Source organism: Colletotrichum navitas (assembly GCF_030913465.1).
Source record: "Colletotrichum navitas strain CBS 125086 chromosome Unknown LY79scaffold_39, whole genome shotgun sequence".
Lineage (NCBI taxonomy): Eukaryota > Fungi > Ascomycota > Sordariomycetes > Glomerellales > Glomerellaceae > Colletotrichum > Colletotrichum navitas.
This window is the reverse complement of record NW_026850585.1, coordinates 250,363-270,677: the sequence shown is the minus strand read 5'-3', so window position 1 is coordinate 270,677 and position 20,315 is coordinate 250,363. Positions and strand designations below refer to the sequence as shown.

At 57.4% G+C, this 20,315-nt stretch overlaps 6 protein-coding genes across 6 annotated transcripts; 4 read left to right on the top strand and 2 right to left on the bottom strand.

The window, feature by feature from the left end:
• Positions 1–233: 233 nt before the first annotated feature.
• Positions 234–1,120, top strand: LY79DRAFT_591137 (phosphoribosylformimino-5-aminoimidazole carboxamide ribotide isomerase; the record flags this gene model as incomplete). The annotated part of the gene is made up of 2 exons (XM_060561237.1): positions 234–723; positions 834–1,120. The coding sequence occupies 2 exons, from the start codon at positions 234–236 to the stop codon at positions 1,118–1,120; spliced, it is 777 nt and encodes a 258-aa protein (XP_060413020.1).
• Positions 1,121–1,505: 385 nt separating this feature from the next.
• LY79DRAFT_557375 (uncharacterized protein) lies at positions 1,506–1,844 on the bottom strand. Its single transcript, XM_060558088.1, has one exon. The coding sequence runs from the start codon at positions 1,700–1,702 to the stop codon at positions 1,538–1,540; it is 165 nt and encodes a 54-aa protein (XP_060413019.1). The 5' UTR covers positions 1,703–1,844; the 3' UTR covers positions 1,506–1,537.
• A 2,043-nt stretch (positions 1,845–3,887) lies between these two features.
• LY79DRAFT_517870 (PH domain-containing protein) lies at positions 3,888–8,671 on the top strand (the record flags this gene model as incomplete). The annotated part of the gene is made up of 5 exons (XM_060554975.1): positions 3,888–3,908; positions 3,989–4,135; positions 4,198–7,366; positions 7,424–8,157; positions 8,213–8,671. 5 exons carry the CDS (start codon positions 3,888–3,890, stop codon positions 8,669–8,671), a joined length of 4,530 nt encoding a protein of 1,509 aa, XP_060413018.1.
• A 576-nt stretch (positions 8,672–9,247) lies between these two features.
• Positions 9,248–12,263, top strand: LY79DRAFT_245160 (WD domain-containing protein). Its single transcript, XM_060551788.1, has 8 exons — positions 9,248–9,680; positions 9,759–9,847; positions 9,978–10,120; positions 10,230–10,376; positions 10,448–10,869; positions 10,924–10,960; positions 11,011–11,125; positions 11,180–12,263. Exons 1-8 carry the CDS (start codon positions 9,647–9,649, stop codon positions 12,011–12,013), a joined length of 1,821 nt encoding a protein of 606 aa, XP_060413017.1. The 5' UTR covers positions 9,248–9,646; the 3' UTR covers positions 12,014–12,263.
• A 766-nt stretch (positions 12,264–13,029) lies between these two features.
• On the top strand, positions 13,030–14,852 carry LY79DRAFT_689051 (uncharacterized protein; the record flags this gene model as incomplete). Its single annotated transcript, XM_060564706.1, has 3 exons — positions 13,030–13,537; positions 13,661–13,800; positions 13,968–14,852. 3 exons carry the CDS (start codon positions 13,030–13,032, stop codon positions 14,475–14,477), a joined length of 1,158 nt encoding a protein of 385 aa, XP_060413016.1. The 3' UTR covers positions 14,478–14,852.
• Positions 14,853–15,285: 433 nt separating this feature from the next.
• Positions 15,286–17,955, bottom strand: LY79DRAFT_245069 (STE like transcription factor). Its single transcript, XM_060551787.1, has 4 exons — positions 17,729–17,955; positions 16,060–17,665; positions 15,904–15,987; positions 15,286–15,689 (listed from the first exon to the last, which is right to left on the bottom strand). The coding sequence occupies exons 1-4, from the start codon at positions 17,850–17,852 to the stop codon at positions 15,410–15,412; spliced, it is 2,094 nt and encodes a 697-aa protein (XP_060413015.1). The 5' UTR covers positions 17,853–17,955; the 3' UTR covers positions 15,286–15,409.
• Positions 17,956–20,315: the final 2,360 nt, after the last annotated feature.

Here is a 20,315-nt window from a genome sequence, read left to right as displayed (position 1 = left end):
GCCTATCGAATTTTGTTCAAAAAGACTGAAACAGAGTTGCAAAAGCCGCATTAGGAGCTCACGAAGCCGGCGTGGCAGCCCACCATAGTTAAGCAGGTACCGAAATCGCAACCCCACCATCCACACAAAATTGTACAGGAGGGGTTCATCAGCAGTGACGCACCTGGATCTATCTCATTTTGAGGGAACTTCTTCACCCAACAGGAACAGACCAGCACACTCGCACACCGAATATGACACGATTTCGCCCTTGTATAGACCTGCACGCCGGGCAGGTGAAGCAGATCGTCGGCGGCACGCTCGACAGCACGACGGCGGAGCTCAAGACCAACTTTGTCTCGACACACCCACCGGCGCACTTTGCGCGGCTCTACAGGGACAACGGCCTCGCCGGGGCCCATGTCATCATGCTGGGTCCCGGAAACACGGAGGCGGCCGGGGAATCGCTCAAGGCGTGGCCGGGCGGGCTGCAGGTCGGGGGAGGCATCAACGACGAGAACGCGAGGGAGTGGATCGAGGCCGGGGCCGAGAAGGTCATCATCACGTCGTACCTGTTCCCGGACGGGCGGTTCAGCCAGGAGCGGCTGGACGCGGTGCTCCAGGCGCTGGGCGGCGACCGGAACAAGCTCGTCATCGACCTCAGCTGCCGGCGGCGCGGGGACGACAGGTGGTTCGTGGCCATGAACAAGTGGCAGACCATCACGGACATGGAGGTCAATCAAGGTTCGTTCTACTGATGCCACGTGGATACACGGGGTTGTTCAAGGGAGGCATGGGAGTGAGTGCATGTCAATGGGTGGCTGACGAGAGTCTGATTATTTTGTCGCGGGCAGAGTCGATCAAGCTGCTGGAACCCTATTGCTCAGAGTTTCTCATTCACGCAGCGGACAACGAGGGCCTTCAGAAGGGCATCGACGAGAAGCTCGTCGAGAGGCTGGCCGAGTGGTGCAACCTGCCGGTCACGTATGCGGGCGGCGGCCGGAACTTGGAGGACCTGGACACAGTGAAGAAGCTCAGCAAGGGCAAGGTGGACCTGACGATCGGGAGCGCGCTGGACTGTTTCGGTGGCAAAGGCGTGAAGCTCGAGGAGTGCGTCGCGTGGAACCGGGCTCAGCAGTAAAGGGGAAGATTTCAAAGCGGGACGGTGGGATCTGTACATAGTAGACTAGACGGATCGCATCGGTGAACAAGTCACACACACACACACACACACACACACACACACAAGAAGAAAAAGCTTTCGTGATGGACTGGACTCGTGTTGGGTTGGCATGACAGGCGTCACATCTGACGATAGCCGTGCGACCCAGGCTTGGTAGAAGGATGCTGATGCCGTTCCGGCGCGGTGCGACGAAGTAGTAACGGGGTGCCGCGCTAGAAGATGCGTAGATGAAAGAAATAGACATGCTAATACGAAGCTGGCTGCAAAATACACTGTCGGCGCAGGTTCCTAGCTCCTTTAGCGTCCCGTTTAACTTTCTTATGTTGGGCGTGGCGCTACGATGGGCGGCCGGGCTTTCTGCGAGATACTTACCACTTACGTACACATGTACGTACATCCATTGACCGTATTTGGGAGACATGCCTTGCACGATGGTGTGCGTCGGATCGGGAATCCGCCAGGGCAGTTGTTGTATTTACCCCTCTCTCTCTCGGGGCTGAAGAGGGGCGAGGGGCGCTCTATCAGGTCTGTTTGGGCCATCTGGTGCTCCTGGCTTCGCGGAGACAAGGGAGGGTCGGGTCGGGGGAGGAGAAGGCTGCAATCCTTGACAGAAGCACCCACCGGGTCGGTTAATCCATCGTGGCGGTGGCCGATTTTCTCTTGTCTGGAAAATGAGTTTGCGCCGCCGGGGGGGGGGGGGGGTCGAGGACGAGAGATAGCGCAGGCGCTAGGAGCAAAGTCCGCGCGGCGACTAGTCCTGCGACGGGGTTGCTTTATACACGGGGAAGTCGACTCGGCATGCATGGGATTCAGGAAACAAACAAAAACAACAACGAGGGTTAGCAGTCGAAGCGAGAGGGGAAAGGGGGAGGAGCCAGGCTAATGCAGTCAACAAGAAACCGCGAGCATGTGCTGGGGAGATGGGATGGATGGGTGCATAGGACAGCGAGCAGCCAGCCAGCCACTGACAACGAAGAGTCGTGTTTTTTCGAGCCACACAGACAAGATAATACGAAGAAACCCCAACGCCGAGAGGGTGAGGCTCCCCTCGATCGCACGGAGAGAGAGCGAGCGACATGGCGATAACAACAACACATACCCTGGTAAAGCACGGGCAGAGTGAAGAGAGCGAGCGAGAGGAACGGGGGCATGACATGTAAAGCAACAATGAGCTCCATCGTCTCCCGTCACCATCACCAAGCATCCCAGCACTCGGGCTAAAAAGGTACAACACTATGTAAAAAGGACGTCAGGAACCCACCAACCAGGCCCCATCGGAAGCGATGTGCGCAATACGTGTACGACGATGCGACGGAGACAAGCACGACATGCGGGAGCCAAAAGTGTCCAGGTCCAGGTTCAGATCCAGGACAAGGCTGGCGGGTCTAGGCCGGCAGAGTGATTGATTGATCACGATGACTTGGCCTTGACTGCATGAGACGGCAATAACCCATGTATCCTAGCTCCTGTTGGCCCGGCGAATTATCATGCTTCGACCACAACAACAACGGGGGTTAAGCGTGATGCTTAGATGGTTACGGAAAAGACTGGACCCGCCTCTCGCGTTGTTGAATCAAGTTGATGCTGATGCAAAATGCCACTTTTCTTTTTTCTTTTCCCGTCGTATCCCCTGCCGCTGCCTCGGATACTTGCTTTTGGCCTGCTTTCTTCCATCTCTCTCTCTCTCTCCTTCTCCTTCTCCCTGCAGGCGCTGAGTGAACTGATACTCGAGGGAGAGAAATGTGTCAATGTCAATCTGTTGTCGCGACGCTTAGGCTGCCTAGGTAGGTAGTAGTATAAGGTACCTAGGTACGTAGGTAGGTAGGTAGGCACTGTGGTAACTCGCTAAAGGAAGGCATGGATTATGGATTGTTGCACCATGAAAACCGCTGAGGAGAGAAGCGTCACAGAAAGAGTGGGCACGTGCAGCAACTCAACCGTCGTCGTCTTCCACTCTCCCCAGTGGTCCGCTGCCAAACCCCCTCGTCCCAAGCCTCTCGTCTCCCCCCTGTCAGCCTAGAGTCGCACTAAACAACAAGGTCGCTAGGAGCAACGCCACCGACAAAGAGCTGCCTTCCTTGTTTGTTTACTTCTCTGCGCGCACCAATCATCGCCACCTCAACCTCAACCCATACCGCCTCGTTGCCCTTAAACAACACCCGACCACATCGACGCATCTGAACGCTCGTCGTCTTGTTCACCCTCTTGTTGTTTCTTAACCCACGACGGACGTCAGGAACGCTACCAGTTATTGCTGCCTGCATTTTACGCGGCGTCGCCCTTTTTGATTGATTTTTTTTTCTATCCTCGTGTGTGCTTACTGCTTGTCGTTTTGCGCCGCCCCCGCCTTCCTCACCTCCGGCAGCAAGCATCTCCATCTCGCTTCTGTCACATTCCAGTCCACCATATCTCGACCGTCTGTTCCTCGGATTATGACCAAAACCGCCATCTGACTGCACAAGGCGACAGATCCCAGAAAAGTCAAATCATACATTCTAGTAGACACTCGAGACGCCTTCTCTCCTTTGTATCTTGCAGAATCCAGGCCCGGGAAACATTGCCGCTACTACCTACCTACCTACCTACCTACCTACCCCCGGAAACACCGCAGCAGAGCCTGCTCTCTACCTTGCATTCTTCTTAAGAGTACTGGTTGTCACCACCCTCTGCGACGCTTCTTGCACCCCCCAGATGCGCTTGCGCATTCACCAAAACACCACACAAAATGGCTTCTTCTGAGGAACCTGTAAGTTTCCTACCCATCTCACTGCCTGGCATCCTCGCGCGCGCGATTCCTGTCGATTAACATCCACACCCTCTCCTCAGGTGCACCCGCTGCGCATCTCCAAAGGCAGCAGCAATCCGGGATCTCCCCCTACTGCCAAAGCAAATACGGGCATCCCTCGCCCGCTGTCAGAGCTTTCTCCTTCAGACCACAGGAGGAACTCGCCCAGCTGGAAGCAGCCGTCCAAGGTGAGCCGAGAGTGTCTCAGGCTGTGCCTGTGTAGCATTTCGTCTAACGACCCGCCTTGCAGAAAATGACTCTCAACACCGACTCATCTCCATTCCAGTCCTCCCCGCTGGAGACCACCACCTCGCCTAGGCTCTTCTGGCAGAAGCGCAACCTTGACTCCATCAGCACGGAGAACGCCGGCTTGTACGGCGGCCGCCACGGCTCGCCTTCGCCAACGCGCCGCACCTCCATCGAGCGCCTACAGAAAGCTTCGCGCGTCAAGAACAGCAACATCCTCGCCCTTGAGCAGAAGCAGGAATACGACCCTACCAGACTACCTCAGGTTGAGCGCCCTCTAGCTAAGCATCAGGGGAGCTCCTTTGACGGCACGACGACCATCATCAACGGCCTCCGGTCCTCCGATTCTCTCAGCAGGGGCGTCGGCCACCAGCGCAACAACAGCAAATCGAGTATCCCCATCTACAACCCCGCCGCGAGCCCCACAAAGCCCTCCACGCCAACGCAGGCTGGCCCGTCCAACCCGCCCCGCAGCCCAGGCAAGGACCAAGCGTCCCCGATGAAGTCTTCCCTCTCGAGAAGCCACTTCAAGAGCAGCTTCGACCACGAGACCGGCACTTGGTCGGACGACACCTCGTTCGACGACCGCGAACTTCCGTCGGGCAAGTCGCTGCATCGACACGCCAAGAGCGTCACCTTCGATGCTGCCCCCCCTCAGATCAACGAGTATGAGATGGCTACACCCGACATCTCCTCCATCGGGTCCAATTCGCGCGAGGGCAGCTTCGATTCGATGGACGATGAGGACGATGAGGATGGCCACTACCACTTCGGTGACCACGACATCGAGGGTGACAGCTTCGACGCCTCCCTCGAAGACACGGACAAGACGCCGGTTGTCGGTCCCGACGACTGGAGGCAATCCGCCGAGCGTGTGGAGGAGGACCCGTTTGATGGTAGCCCGATGCCCGACACCCTTCCGCGTCTCGGTCGCACAGAGCACAAGCGATCTGACTCCTCCACCTCGGACCACCGCCCCCTGCCCCCTCTTCCCGGCATGGGCTCGCCTGCCCGCAGCGACTCCCGCTCCTCACCGGGCCTGTCTGCCACCGCCGAGAGGATGCTGAGTGCCCATCGCAGCCTGCCTTCGCCTCCGCCGGCGACCGCGAGCAAGTCCGAGATCCAGAGCATCGGCAACGGCAAGATGACCCTCGAAGAGAGACTCAAGCTTATGATGCTCTCAGACGACCACAAATCTGCCAACGAGCAGCAACGAGAGCGCCGCCTTCGTCGGGGTGCCACGCGTGATAGGATCCAGAGCCCCGCTTCGGACACCGAGACAGCTGAGTCCAGCATGCTCTCCCTCGATGCCGATGAGGCCGATGAGGCCGATGACACCATCGGCGACATCTCTGCTCTCGAGAACTATGAGCTGCCCTCTCGCATCTCGCGCGAGTCCATCATGCGCCGCGTCAACGGCGGCAATAGCGACCAGGGTGGCGACTACTTCTCGTCGCCAGCGCCCAGCTCAAGCCCCGAGCGGCCCAGCCCCGAGCATCGTCTTGATTTGCCACTAGATCCCGATGTCCCCATCCCATCGACGGAGGAAGACTCGATTCTCGATGACATATCTGAGCTGAGCGACGAGGGTAGTGTCATCATTCACCGCGATGAGCCCTCGGATGTCGAGACCGAGTCCATCACACACTTCTACGCCCGGTCTGACGTTGATGATAACGACACGGATTCTGCCAGCCACTACTCAGACGGCCCAGCTCGTGTTCCCGAGGTCACTCAGGTTGGGGATGATATCCTCACTCCTCGTGCCGCAAAGTCATTCGGCATGGCCTCCGAGGTAAGACCTCTGGAGCTCAAGTCTGACAGGGCCGGCAACATGTCCGACCAGCAGGTCGACGTCGCTGCCGAGGCTTCAGCCAATGAGCCGACGCCCGAGGCCGAGATGACGCAGGTTTTCGAGCCTGAGGTCGAGACCCAGCCTGAGGCTGGGGCCCAACTTGAGGCAGAGAAGGAGCCATCACCAGAAGCCCAAGCTGCCGCGCCCGTCGATGCTCCAGCAGAGCGCGAGCACAGCCTTCCAGAGATGAAGAATGAGGGCAAGGACAACGAGTTCTCCAGGGGTCTGCAGTCGTTCATGCTGGCGCCGCCCCCAGAGCCCTCGGCCAAGGAGCTCGAAGACCTCCAGCCGCCGCCCAAGATGACGGACCTCCAGGCTCAGACGCAGCGGCCCTCGACCCCCAAGCAGTTCCAGCTTTCCAAGCCCGACTACGACGGCTCTGGATGGGGTGACCCGGAGGATGAGTATGAGGAGGAGCCCGGTACGCCCGAGTCCGTCATCCATCGTCCCATGTCCTCCGACGAGGAAGAGGAGGAGTCGGAGATCTTTGATGAGCCTCCTCTGGAATCTCCTGCGATCCCCGAGCGACAGGCAACCATCAAGGCCTCGGGCTCGAAGCTGAAGACCAGACCATCCAACACGCCTTCTGACATAATTGCCATGAGGGAAGCACGGCGCCAAGTTAGTCGCGAGGTGCCCGACATCCCAGTCATTCCGGAACGCCACCGCAACAGGCTGTCGAGGGACCTGCAGGAAGAGCCCGGTATTGATGAGGACTTCGTCATGAAACGCCACTCGAGCTTTGCCAAACGCAGTCTGACGTTGGATCTCGACTTTGGCCTGAGTCTTGATCAGGATTTCGACCGGGTTATCGAGGCACAAAAGGTTGCTTTTTCTCATCAAGTCCATAATTCGTCTCATTTCGCGAGTGGAGGCCCTAGCAGACAAGCGTCCAGGCCAGCCGCAACCACGAGCAAACTCAATTCAGTAGAAGAAAAGTTACAGAATGCTAACAAGAAGAATCAGCGCGGTTACCTCATGCGACAAAACACAAAGGTCGTCACGGCCAGCGACAAGGAATCTTCCGACATGTGGAAGAGCCGATCAGCCGGCAACTCCCCAGTCAAGACGGATCGCCCCCAGTCGTGGACCGTCGAGCCCTGGAACGGCAGGCCCAGACAGAAGAGCATTAGGCGGCGTCCCCAGACCAGCGGGCCAGTTCCGCCCATGCCTGGTCAGGAGAGCAACGCGCAAGCTCTCAATCCCTTGACCGAGGAGGACCTGAACCCCGAGCTGGCCACCGAGGAGAGCGGCGAGCGCGGCCGTCTCTTCGTCAAGGTTCTCGGTGTCAAGGATCTCGATCTTCCCATTCCCAGAAGTATGCCCTCCCCTTTCTCCCCCCCTTCCAGCCCTTGAGATGACTGACCCCTTCCAGCGGAGCGCACCTGGTTCAGCCTTACTCTTGACAACGGTGTACATTGTGTCACGACCGCCTGGCTCGAGCTTGCGCGCAACGCCCCCGTGGGCCAGGAATTCGAGCTTGTTGTGCCGAACGAGTTGGAATTTCAGCTTACCCTCAACGTCAAGCTGGAGAAACCGCCGCCAAAGAAGGTCACCGTGCACTCTCCTACCAAGGCTATCAAGCCCAAGACGTCCACCTTTAGCAGGGTGTTTGCGTCGCCCAAGAAGCGCAAGGAGATGGAGATGCGCCAGCGTGAAGAGGAGGAGCGCCTAGCGGCTGAGCAGCAGAAGGCGGCCCAGGCCAGACAGGTAAAAGTTGCACCCACCGCCTGGGATCTGTTGTCCCCGCTCGCTGCCGAGGACGGCAGCTTCGCTCGTTCCTACGTATGCCTCAAGGAGCACGAATCTCGCTGCTACGGCCGTCCGTACGTTGTGGACGTGGCCTGCTTCAACGAGTGGGCGACTGAGGAGGCTGCGTTCGCGTCCAGCGTCAAGAGCAAGCGCGGCAACACCGCTGTTGTACGCCGTGCTCCGTACAAGATCGGCAAGTTGGAGCTCCAGTTGCTGTTCGTGCCCCGTCCCAAGGGATCCACCGAGGAGGACATGCCCAAGAGCATGAATTCTTGCATCCGGGAACTCAAGGCTGCCGAGGAGCGCCTTGCGAAGAACTGGGAGGGTCACCTGAGCCAGCAGGGCGGCGATTGCCCGGTAAGTAACCCCGTGACGCCTAGCCTAACCTGATCATGCGCTGATTCGATTCCAGTACTGGCGTCGTCGTTACTTCAAACTTGTCGGCCACAAGCTCACTGCCTACCACGAGGCCACCCGTCAACCCCGTGCCACGATCAACCTGGCCAATGCCAAGCGTCTCATCGACGACCGGCGCGCTCTCACGGAGAAGGAGACCACGGGCAAGGGCGGCAGGCGTCGGAGATCGGCCTTTGCCGAAGAGGAAGAAGGCTACATGTTCGTCGAGGAGGGCTTCCGCATCCGCTTCAACAACGGCGAGACCATCGACTTCTACGCCGATACTGCCGAAGACAAGGCCGGCTGGCTGGCGGCCCTGACGGACCTCGTCGGTCGTGGCGACAGCGACGACGAGGCCGGCGGGCCTCGCAAGCAGGGCAAGTGGTGCGAGCTCGTCCTCAAGAGGGAGGAGGCGCTACGACGTCGGGCGGAGGGCCGGCGGGTGCACTCGCGGACGAAGAGTACTTTCAACTAATACCCCTTCTTTTCTTCATGATTTGGCATGACCGCGTACGATTAGGCGACACGAAGAAACAAGAGGGCACGGCATGATCTATGATTCCCTTGGACCTGGAGTTCGTGATCGGATGATCATGTGTCTTTGGTCCGCCCTTAAGATGGCTTGTGTCTGCTGGATGCGCCCTTGCCTCGACATTTAATACTTTGGCAGGCAGATGGCGTTCCGGCATGGATTTGGATGGCGATGGAGGAAGTTCCCAGAGACTGCGTGAGAGCTTGTATGGTTTAGATTCGCACTCGGACTCTTCTGAGCAATGTTCTCGGAGTCGGGTAGCCCGTTGGTTGTACGTAGCGTGTTATTGTAACAAAAATGGGAGGCTTTTTATCGCTAATATGCTGGGCTCCATGACGTGAGGGTATGTCGTCACACAACGGCGCAGTGAAGATGAAGACTGGCTTGCTTGCCAACTGCGCTGTGTTGGAGGAAACGCATGCATCACGTGCATCGTGACACGCATTGCATAAACTTGGCTGGATCCCCGGTCCATCGTTGTTCTCGCCGGTGGGTGGAGGGAAGCCACGGGGCGCAGCTGGCCGGGGGAGTTTCACCAATGTGTCTATCAGCCAGTAATGTATCCGTATAGCTGTACGGAGTATGAATTACCTATATGTGAGGTGGGTACGTACCCATGGGAGCAATTGATCGCTACCCGAATTGTATTGGACTGCGGGACCAGCAATAGAAGCAGCCGTACCCGCGAGCGGCAAGCACCCACCTCATTAGGTAGTTCGTTATTTGGGAGGGCCCGCCATCGACAGCTCCCAGCCCAGCTATTACACCGAGTCCTCCCCTTTTGGATCACCACAGGATCGCAGGTTGCGTCGTCACAGCATTGCATATCGTCGTCTGCATCTTTTTCTCCCCCTTTCGAACCCTCCTCCTCTTTCCCATCCCGCCACCCAGGTTCCCGAACATACTACATCATCCCTAATGGCGGGCCGCTTTGTGCGAGCGTCGAAATATCGTGGGTCTTTTTTTGTCGCAAGCCGCTGTGTTGCGCTGGGAGGGCCTGACTGCTGACGCCCAAATCCTTCTCGTCCAGGACACGTCTTTGGCAAGCCGACCCGCAAGGAGTTCTGCTACGATAACCTTCGCATTAGCCGGAATGCATGGGATACCAACTTGGTGAAGGTAATGGGTCTCCCTTTTGCTTTTGGCTTTCGTTTCCCCCCATGTTTGTTCCTGCTCTAAGACAATTGATGGGTCTATGCCGGAACACGGGTTCGAGAGAACGAGCTGACCAAAAACTCCTTACTTCTAGGCCAACCCCGACTACCTCTCGGTCAATTGGGAAGCCGGCGGCGGCGGCGCCTTTGCTGTCATCCCCCTTGGCGAGACGGGCAAGGTACCTGACCAAATCCCTCTGTTCCGAGGCCATACCGCCACCGTCCTTGATACCGACTGGTACGCCGATCCCAGCGACCGCCCGCGCGCGAAGCTCCCCCCCCCACACTCCTTACCCATCTACCGACCACGAGCGCACGCGACACAGATACTGACGGCCACGTGACAGGAACCCCTTCAACGACCGCGTCATCGCGTCTGGGTCCGAGGACGGAAAGGTCTTTATCTGGCAGGTTCCCGAGAACTTCACCCTCTACACCGATGCCGAGGAGCCTGCCGACGTCTCCCCTGTCGGCAAGCTCGCCGGCCATTCGAGGTTCGTCGACGCCGGCCACTCCCCTGTCCGCCTTCTGATATTCGACCACGAGACTGACAAGCGACGTACAGAAAGGTCGGCCAGGTCCAGTTCAACCCCGCCGCCGAGAACATCCTCGCGTCCGCATCCGGCGACTTCACGATCAAGCTCTGGGACATCAACAATGGCTCATCTACCCATACCCTGAAGCACAACGACATCGTGCAGAGTCTTTCATGGAACGCCAGCGGTTCGCTCCTGGTGACGACGTCCCGCGACAAGAAGATCCGCGTGTGGGATGTGCGCGCCGAGAAGCCCGTCCACGAGGCCCCAGGCCACCCGGGCGCCAAGAACAGCAGAGCCGTGTGGATGGGCGAGCACAATCGCTTCGCCACGGCCGGTTTCTCGCGCATGAGCGAGCGTCAGCTCGCTCTGTGGGAACCCGGTCGCAACGAGCCCATCGGAGGCTTCTCCATGCTGGACTCGATCTCGGGTGTCATTATGCCCTTCTGGGGTGGGTCTTCGTGGTTTACGTGACAGGGGCAGCCAAATGCTGACTTTAGGACAGACGAGGGATCCAACTGTTTGTATCTTGCTGGCAAGGGGTGAGTAACCCGGCAGCATCGGGTTGGTGCTTTGCTGACGGATCATGCAGTGACGGCAATATCCGCTACTACGAGTATGAAAACGACAAGTTCGAGTACCTGAGCGAGTACAAGTCCGCCGAGCCCCAAAGAGGCATTGCCTTCGTTCCGCGCCGCGGCATTAACGTAAGCTGGCATACGCAGGTGTTGCAGCAGGAGGTCAAGTCTAACATTGCTTAGGTGCACGAGAACGAGGTTATGAGAGCTTACAAGACGGTCAACGATACTTACATCGAGCCCATCTCCTTCACCGTCCCCCGTAGAGCCGAGACCTTCCAGTCCGATATTTTCCCCCCTGCTACTGGTCTCAAGCCGGCCGTCAGCGCTCAGGAGTGGCTGGGCGGCAAGGATGGCATCCCCACCAAGATTGACCTGGAGAGCGTGTACGAGGGCACTGCTCCCAAGGAGGTCGCCTCTGACTACAAGCCCCCTGTGATTGCCTCTGCTCCTGCGCCAGCTGCTAAGCCTGCGCCGAAGCCCGCCCCTGCTCCGGAGCCCACCCCGGTTGCCCGGTCACCGCCGCCCTCAATGAGGGATCAGCAGGTCTCCATGTCCAACATGGCGTCCAAGTTCAAGGACGACGAGCCTGCCGAGCCGGAAGATGATGACGACAACTCCAGTTTCGAAGAGGTACAGAGACCAGCCCAGCGTGCTGCTGTCCCTGCTGCCGCTGCCGCCCCTGCTCCTGCTCCTGCCCGTGTCGAGCCCGCCAACATCCCGTCCCCCATCAAAGCGCCGTCCCCCTCCCAAATCAAGTCGCCTCCCGCCCAACAGTCGCCTGTCAAGGCGTCGGCCAACTCACCTGCATCCTCAACGCACATCGAGTCGTCTCTGGACCAGATTAGACAGATGCTGGAGCAGCAGACGAAGCTGATCAGCAAGCAGAACGACAAGATTAGCCAGCTGTCAGGCGAAGTTGAGGGGCTGAAGCGCAAGGTGAACGCCGGTGGGTCTCAGGATCAGAGCGAGAGGATCAGGCAGCTGGAGCTGGAACTCGAAGCCGCGCGCTCTTGAAATGCTATTTTTTGCGGTGTGACTGATATGCGAAGGGGAGAGATGGGGGTTAGTGGGTATGCATGTGCATGTGTCAGTGAGGAGTGTGCGTCAGGGGTTGGAAAGATGTGATGAAAAGGGGTTTTGGGATGGATAGCAAGCAGTGTTTGTCACAAGCAGAGTTAGTTAGTTTGGTGTTACCCGCATTTTTGTTCTCTTCTGTCTGTCGAGTGCTTGTTGCATAGAGGGTACCTAGTGCATATGTACACAGGTATTGCGTGGTCTGAGATGGCCGTCACCCCTTTGTAGTGATTGGTCCTCGCCCTGAACCTGAGCTCTGACGGCCGTCCGGATGGCTGCCAGTTTCATCTAGTTCATTAGATGTGAGCTATTCTTGGGTTGTCGGTCGAAAGTGGTGCACGTCGCGAAACACGTCACATTGCGGAGGTCTCCTTTGATGTCTGGAATTGAGGGCGTGCGTGGCTTCTTTCATCCCACAAATGGGATATGCAGGAGTGAACTATGGGCAACGGAGAAGAGAAAGAGGGTAGGGTTTGAGGGGTTGTTCTGATGTTCGGGGTTTGATGTAAAGCATCCAGTGGGTGATATTTTTGGAGGAGCAGGAGGAGGGGGATGGAAAAGCTGTGGCTTGCCCCTCCGTATTATCCCACCAAGGCTGAGAGAGAGCTCTTGCACGGCCCCTTACCCCCCACCTCTCCTTTCTAGCAGCCACATTCAGGACGAGGCTGAGGAGAAGCAGTGGGGGAGACCCACTGAAATTTCTGGGAGGGTGAACAGACTGAGCTGCACGTACCGTAGGGGTTTTTTTTTTTTTTTTTTTTTTGCTTTCCTTCTCTGTTTTGCGACTGCATTTTACCCCGACACGACGCGACCGACTCGCCTTGCCAGCCACCAATCCGACGCCGCAGGCCTTGCACCGGACGACCCCCCTTTGCGTGTTTCGACACCGGCATCCTACACCCACTCCCCCAGCGACCGAGACAAGACCGTTTCGCGAGGCCGAAGACAGGGAAGCAATGGCCTCCGTCCTCGGGAAGCGCAAGGCGCCCTCCTCCTCTTCCGCCGCCTCCGTCAAGGTCTGCAAGCCCATCTCTACAAACGTCGCAAAGAAGGGTACTGGAACGCCGAAGATCACGGCGACACCGGCGCTGAAGAAGAAGAAGAACAAGAACAAGAGCCTCGAGGCCACAGAGAAAGCCGGCCCCGTAAAGAAGATCGCCGCGAAGGCGAAGAGGGTTAAGAAGAGGGAAGAGAAAGAGGACGAAGACGACGACGAAGAAGAAGAAGAAGAGGTGGACGAGTCCCTGCTCTCCGCGCAGGAGATCTTCCGGAGGCACTTTGAGGCGCAGTTCAAGCCCATCGAGGAACCGAAGCGGAAGAAGGCCAGGGCTGCCGGGGCCCGGGGCGAAGACGGCGATGAAGCCGCCTCGTCGGACGAGGAGGGCGAGGACATCTTTGAGGACGAGGGCGCCGACGGGCAGGAGGGAGAGGGAGAGGAGTGGAGCGGCCTTTCCGGCGAGGACGGTAAGCCGACACCTTTTCGTGCTCTTTGCTTGAGGGGATGGAAGCCCGGAGCTGGGCTCAAAGGAGAAGAAGAAGAAGAAGAAGAAGAAGAGAGCGTGCTGCTGACGGTCCACATTTTGGCAGAAGACAACAACGGATCTGACGAGGAAGAAGACTACGAGGACGACATTGAAGAGAACCCCGTAATCGAGGTTGTCGACCACACAAAGTCTAAACCCCAACCCGTCGCGAGCATGAGCAAGCGCGAGCTCAAAGCCTTCATGGTATGCGGCCACCCGCCCCCCCCCCCCCTCCTTTACTCTCGACAAACATACACATGCACACACATCCTAACCCGCTCCTCACAGTCCTCCAAACCCCCTCACAAACCGACCCTTCCCCCTCGGCCGTCGTCTCGTCCCCGGCGGACCCAGACGACGAGAATGACAAGTCGATGCTGGCCAACGACCTCGCCCTCCAGCGCCTCCTCTCCGAGTCACACCTCCTCGCCCGCCACACCGTCACCCCCTTCTCCAACCCCACGGCCGCCGCAAAGACCTTCTCCGAGGGCCGCCTCCGCCAGCGCCAGGCCGACCTGCGCACGCAGGCGCTCGCCCGCGGCGTCTCGGGCGTCGGCTCCGTCTTCACCCAGGACAAGATGCCCATGGCCATCCGCAAGGGCATCGTCGCCGCCGCCGCCGGCAGGGAGGCAAAGCGCCGCCGGCAGGCCCGCGAGAACGGCATCGTGCTCGAGAAAGAGGCCGGGCCGGCCCCCGGCAACAAGGCCGGGAAGAAGGCCGGTCGCGCCGAGAGGGGCGTTGACGGCCCCGCCGTGGGCCGCATGCGCGGCGCCGAGCTAAGGCTGAGCGAGAGAGACGTCCAGAGCATCGAAGGCGGCGGCAGTGGCAGGGGTGGGAGGGGTGGCCGCGGCGGCGGTAGAGGGGGACGGGGGAGGAGGTAGACCGGCTAACCGTTGGACCACAATATAACTCGCAAGAAGTCGAAATAGTCCAGTTTTCTTCTCCTTTTTCCCCTCGATCTTCTCTTTCCTTACCTATATTTAATGACAAACTGGTAGTGGGTGCCGAGTGTCGCCGACTGGATATATAGACGCGCAGGATGCCTTGCATACCAACCAATAACGATGAATGCATGAGCATGCATGAATACGACTGGCATAATCGAGACATGGCATTCGAACCCCACTGGGTATCATCAGAGGCATTGTTGCAGCAACACCAGCCTTCATACTTGCATCACCGGGAGTGAGCAGTCACTTCAAGTGGGCAATATAATGTGAACAACATGTATCAGCATTCAACTCTGCTTACTTGTGACATGCTCTGTCCAACACTCTTCAGAGTAGCCGAACAGTCTCTCCTTCCTGGTATCATCTGGCCTTCCAAGCAACTTTGCCTCTTCTCAAAGTATGCCCCTCCAGCGCAAAGGAAAAGAAACAAGTATATATACATGTGCGAGTCGTTTCTCTTCTTCGCATCTCGACCCTAAAAGCCCATGCATGAAATCTCCCTTTTTCGGCGGGGTGCAAACGCGCGGCGAGATCTTCCCAGTCTCTCCGTGCGCCATCTCTATGTGTGCGAGTTTCCTTTTTCTGTCTGGAACCAACGGCCAGACTCGATGCTGAACACACGAAACTGAAAATGAGATAAATAAAAAAATCGTCCGGAGCCAAAGGAGCAATAGCCCAATCGCTAACTCGTGCCGAAATCCATGTCTGGAAATGGATGAAAATGGAGAAAAAAAAGAAGAAAGAAAAAGAAGTTCCAGTCCCATTCCGAAACCGTTATCATAGCCATGCCGCCCTCTAAGTAACACCGTGTCGAAGGAACGTAACTCCAGTCGTAGGAGAGCTTTAGCTCATAAGATACCGTCTCACATAATGGCGCTCGCGTTCACAGCCGGTTGGCTAATGGTCATCGGCATGCTGAGCGTCTGCAAGCTGTTGAACGACTGGGCCATGCCGTTGGACGTCGGCGGCGTCGAGCCGTTGGGGACACCGTTGAGCGAGGCGGTCACGTAAGCGTTCTCGGAGTTAGGCGAGGCCCCTCCGAGGGAACCAAGCTGGTCCTCACCGGAGTACTCCTCCTCCTCTTCGCCGGAGAAGTTAAGAGTAGCCTCGCCGTTCTCGCCACGGTCATGAGTACGCTTGTGTCTGTAAGAAAAACATCCGAGTCAGTCCATGTTGCTGTGAGAAGAGGATTGCTTCCCCCCAAATTTAGCGGCTGCGTAATGATGGTGGTAGTGCTGTGACGCGGCGGTTTGGACGTTGGTGATCATCGCTCGGGGTCTCTCATTCGCTCCACATTACAATCTTCTTGACAAAGGAAATGACAAAGGAAATGAGATGAAGGAAAATTGGGGCATACTGTGCTAGGTTGTCTGATCTGGAGAATGCCTTGCTACAATAAGGGCAGATGTAGGGTCTTTCTTGTGTATGTGTTCTCACGTGTCTGGAGGTTTGGTCAGATTTCAGGCAGGTCGTTTTGGTTGTTGACAAATGAAATGTTAGATCTGAATCTTACCGCTTGAGGTGCTCGAGACGCTTAAAGAGGCGGCCACACGTGGGGATGGGGCAGGAGTGGGACTTTTGGGGGTAGGGTCCAAGTTCCATGACAGTCGCGGAGCGGGCTCTACGAACGACACCGTTGGGGCCCTGCATACCAGGACGCGGAACACCGTTCATAGAACCATCACCGGACATGTCATCGTGTTGGAGGTGGTAGTCTTGCTGCTGGAGGGACATGGGGTTGAGAGCGGGGCTGCCCTCGACAGTGGACAGCGGAGTGCCGTGCCGGGACAGGTCCAGCATCTCCTTGTGCTGCTGGCTTACCATGGACATGGCGGAGCTACTGTAGGCAAGGCCGGGTGGGGAGTTGTCCGCAGACTCGTCGCCTTCAGCAACAGGACCGACTGATGCAGAGACCGACCGCCGGAGATCCGAGGGTCTGTGCTGCGCCTGTGCTTGAGCGGTGGCAGCGGCAATGGCCGACATTCCAGGCGGGATGGACGAACGACGTCTTCTCTGCTTGTAGGTGGGGGATCCTTCAATCACGGAGTAGACGTTGTTGGAACCGTACGCTCTGGAAAACTGAGGGCCGGCGAGGTTGGAGGGGGGGAGCTGGATCATGCCGTTGAGGCCGTTGACGTTGCCGCCCATGTGGTCGGGGATAGCCGTGTACAGACCGGTCTCCTCGTTGGCGATGTAGGCGGGCTCGGCGGCCATGCCCAGAGCCTGCTGGGGCGGCGTGATGGGTTCGAAGGAGATTCCCCGGTTGCTGTAGTCCTCGTACTGAGAAGAGACGAAGGACGGGGCAGGGGAGTACTCGAGGCCGTAGGCAGGCATCGAGGCGTGTCTCTGGTGACCCTGGGTGATGGGGACACCGTTCTGGTTGTACTGAACTCGGCTGTAGTCGGGCTCCCGCTTGACCATCTGCTGCGGGGGCATCTGGGGAGGCATGCCCATCGCCCCATATGGCACCATGGCGTCCATTCCGTCAGACATGGGCGCCACCGACTGGGGGATCATCTGGGGAGGCGGCATGTTGTCCATGGGACGCATAATGGGGGAGGTAGACTGGGACTGGGAAAATGTCACCTGCTGAGCGTTGAAGGAGGACGAGTTGGCCTGCTGGGCCTTGGTGAGCTGCTCGTAGAGAGACTGAGACGAGTCGTACTGGAACGAGAGAGCAGGCTCGCTGACAGCGACGGTGGTGGCTTCCTGACCCATCTTCTCGCGCTTCAGATCCCGCTCAAGGGCGTCGAGGAAGAGCCTGTCGTGGGGGACGCTGTACCAGTAAAAGACCTTCTGCTTCTTTTGTGTGCGAATGCAGTTGTTCTTGTAGAGGAAGTCGAGGAAGGGGCTCTTGGGCTCCTCGAGCGAAGCGTCGGTTCCCGACTTCAAGTTTCTCAGGTCGGAGAAGATGCCCTCCTCGAACTTTTTGGAGTTCTTGACTGGCCGGCCGAAAGCCTGGAATCTGAAAGAAAGGCACCTGACGATGTCGGTTCCGGAGATATGGAAGAGATTGTTCCAGAGAACGCAGGACACATATTCGCCTGTGGGGAGGAGGAATCTGCGAATGTACTGATCGGGTTGCCAGTCGACAGGCGCAGAGATGAGGAAGTATTTGACTGTGCAATTGCGTCAGCTTAGAGGCCCTCCAGGCGTTCTCGTACCGTCTGGGCACGACTTACGGTTGTCAACCTGTTGCAGAGCAACCTGAGCGTCGTGGGGCAACGCCTGCTGGGCTTCGGTGCTCAGCATGAAAGTCTCTGGTTTTTGGGGGGCCATGCCCGCGGCGGCATGTTGTGAATACATCCTGGCTAGTTGTGTGATCTAGGATGGAAATTGACGACGTGTGTCGGTCGCGTCTGACCGGATCGGAGAGAGGTTGCGCGCGTTGATCGACTCAGCGGGATCGCGCGGTGATTGAGAGTCAAAGAAAATTTGGATTATGCGAGACGAGGATCGCAAATGGTGGTAAGGCGCTGCCCTTTTTTTGATGAGCCCGGATGAGGGGGTCCGATGTTTCTTTTTGAGTGTTACTTTTTCAGATGTGAATTCGAGTCCAGCCCGGAGTAGATAAATGCTTTGTGAAGTTGGCACAATTGCTGACCAGCACGACCCAAGATCGACCTGTAGTGAATGGTGGACAATGTCCAACGCAGTTGGAAAACCGTCAAGGTGCTGCGAGGAGAGGTTTAATGGATTGTTTATCGGCGGCCTTTCGGTCTCAGGATAGAACCTCTAGGTCGAATGGATTAAGGGTCGTCGGAGGAGAACGAATACGTGCTTCAATGGCAAAAACAGGTGGCAAAAGCTCGACGAAGAACCCGCAGGAACAGATTGGCAACTAGACAAAAGCTTGGGTGGACGTTTGCTGGCGCGATGGGATTCGCGATGATGGGCAAGCGTGCGACAGGCAGTGTCTGATGTGTCGTTGGGAGGGGATGATTTGCCTCGGGGGTGGTCAGTCCTGATGAGATGAGAAAAGACACGGGGTGGGAGGTATGTGCGGCTCCGACGAGAGAAGGGGAAGAGGGAGTGGGAAGTGGAGAGGAAGAATAAAAAAAAGAGAGGATGGGAAGAAGAGAAGAGTCTTGTAAGAAGAGATATCAAGTGAGTTTAGGAAGGGGAGGATGGTCTGGGGGTTTAATGATTTTGGACGGGGTGGGAAAAGGGAGGAAGAGAGAGGGTCGGGTTCGCGGCGGGACAGGTTCAAGCAAGGACAAGCGAGCAGCGGTGCGCGGGTGTGGGTGCGGGTGCTGGTGCGATGGTGGGTGGTGGGTTGTGCCTTGGGTGGGAAGGGGAGGCGGAGAGTCGACTGACTATGTGGACGTACAGGAGTGGGAGTAAGATCAGCGGTAGCAGCGAGGTAGGTACACTACTAAGGTACGGTCGCAGCGCGCGTGGGCGTGTGCCGTGGCGGGAGTGAGAGCCAAAATATGGCAGCGGATGGGCGAGCGAGGGCACAGAGAACAAGTTGACCTGGAAGGGGGGGGGCTGTGACGGACTGACTGAGTGACTGGCGGACTAAGTGGATGATGGATGGACCACGGGCGGCGGGTTAGGGGGGGAGGAGGGCAAGGAAGGTACGAAGTAGGTAAATGGACGAGGGGGGAGGGTGTTTAAGAAAAGAAAAGCAAGGGGGGTGTGAGCGAAGGCGGGGACGACAAGGACCAGGAAGGGCGAGGAAGGCGAGAAAGGCAGTGTACCCTGCAGCTTGTACCTGACCTGGACCGAATTGGACTGGGCTGGCGGGGAAGGATACCTGGAAGAGAGATGGCGCCCATCCACACACACACGTCCACACGTTCACACGCAAGCCAGGTTAGGTCGGGTAAGGTGTAGTGTACCAAGTAGCGCGGGTGGTGGAGAACAAGAGAGCGAGAGAAAGAGAGAGCGGGCGAGTGAAAGTGGGCTAGTAGCAGAAACAGAACAGACGGAATCTGGTGGTGGGATGGAGACAGAGACCTGGACGGAGGGGCTTGGTTGGGATCGCAGAAATGGGCAATCTAGGATTGGGCCGTAGGTAGTAGTGTAGTGGTGGCCCAGGGGGGGTGTGGGTGTGATATTATATCGTAGCGGGTGTGAATGGAACGAGTGGACGGTATTGTGGGAGATGAGAGTTGGAGGGGCTAGGGGGAGAGAAGTGGAAAGTGAAAGATGTGGAACTAGAAAGAGAGTGCGCGAGCAAGAGACAGGACAAGACAGGACAGGACAGGACAGATACACACGGCCGGGGGGCGCACGCGGGTCCGGGAGACGCATTACTATAGCAAGAGCTTGCAAGGCAAAGGAAGGTACCTCCCATTATTACTTACCATTCAACGCGGAGAGGGACCACAACGAGAGCAATAAATACTACATACACAGAAGTATAATACCTATCTAGGTAGTGAGAGACAACAACGACAACGACAACGGGTCTGAGTTTAGTGGGCGACTGAGACTGAGACTGAGACTGAGACACAGAGAGAGAGCGAGAAAGAGAGAGAGAGCTGTCGTGGAGAGGAATGAGGTGCGGAGAGAGCGCTAGGAACTGAGCATGGTAGCGTTTAACTTTCCCTTGCCTTTATGGATAAGTTCGCTTCTTCTTCTCCTCCTTCTTCTTCTTCTTTTTTTTTTTACTTTTTTTTATTACGGAGTACGCGTCTGGTAATGGTGCCTAATTGTAGTGGTGGTAGTAGTGGTGGTAGTAGTGGTGGTGAGGTCCAATTGACGAACCAGGAGCCATCCGGCAATTCCTGTTTTTGTTTTTGTTTTTCGCCTTGCTCACTT

What these genes read in the sequence shown, in the direction of transcription:
- LY79DRAFT_245160 (XM_060551788.1), top strand. Translation starts at nt 9,647, where the DNA reads ATGGCGGGCCGCTTTGTGCGAGCGTCGAAATATC. An exon ending in ACCGTCCTTGATACCGACTG is followed by an intron (nt 10,121 to 10,229) that starts GTACGCCGATCC and finishes GCCACGTGACAG; the next exon opens with GAACCCCTTCAACGACCGCG. An exon ending in TTGTATCTTGCTGGCAAGGG is followed by an intron (nt 10,961 to 11,010) that starts GTGAGTAACCCG and finishes CGGATCATGCAG; the next exon opens with TGACGGCAATATCCGCTACT.
- LY79DRAFT_245069 (XM_060551787.1), bottom strand. Translation starts at nt 17,852, where the DNA reads ATGTATTCACAACATGCCGCCGCGGGCATGGCCCCCCAAAAACCAGAG. An exon ending in CGTCTCGAGCACCTCAAGCG is followed by an intron (nt 15,988 to 16,059) that starts GTAAGATTCAGA and finishes CCAAACCTCCAG; the next exon opens with ACACGTGAGAACACATACAC. An exon ending in AGATCAGACAACCTAGCACA is followed by an intron (nt 15,690 to 15,903) that starts GTATGCCCCAAT and finishes TTTTTCTTACAG; the next exon opens with ACACAAGCGTACTCATGACC.
- LY79DRAFT_557375 (XM_060558088.1), bottom strand. Translation starts at nt 1,702, where the DNA reads ATGGCCCAAACAGACCTGATAGAGCGCCCCTCGCCCCTCTTCAGCCCC.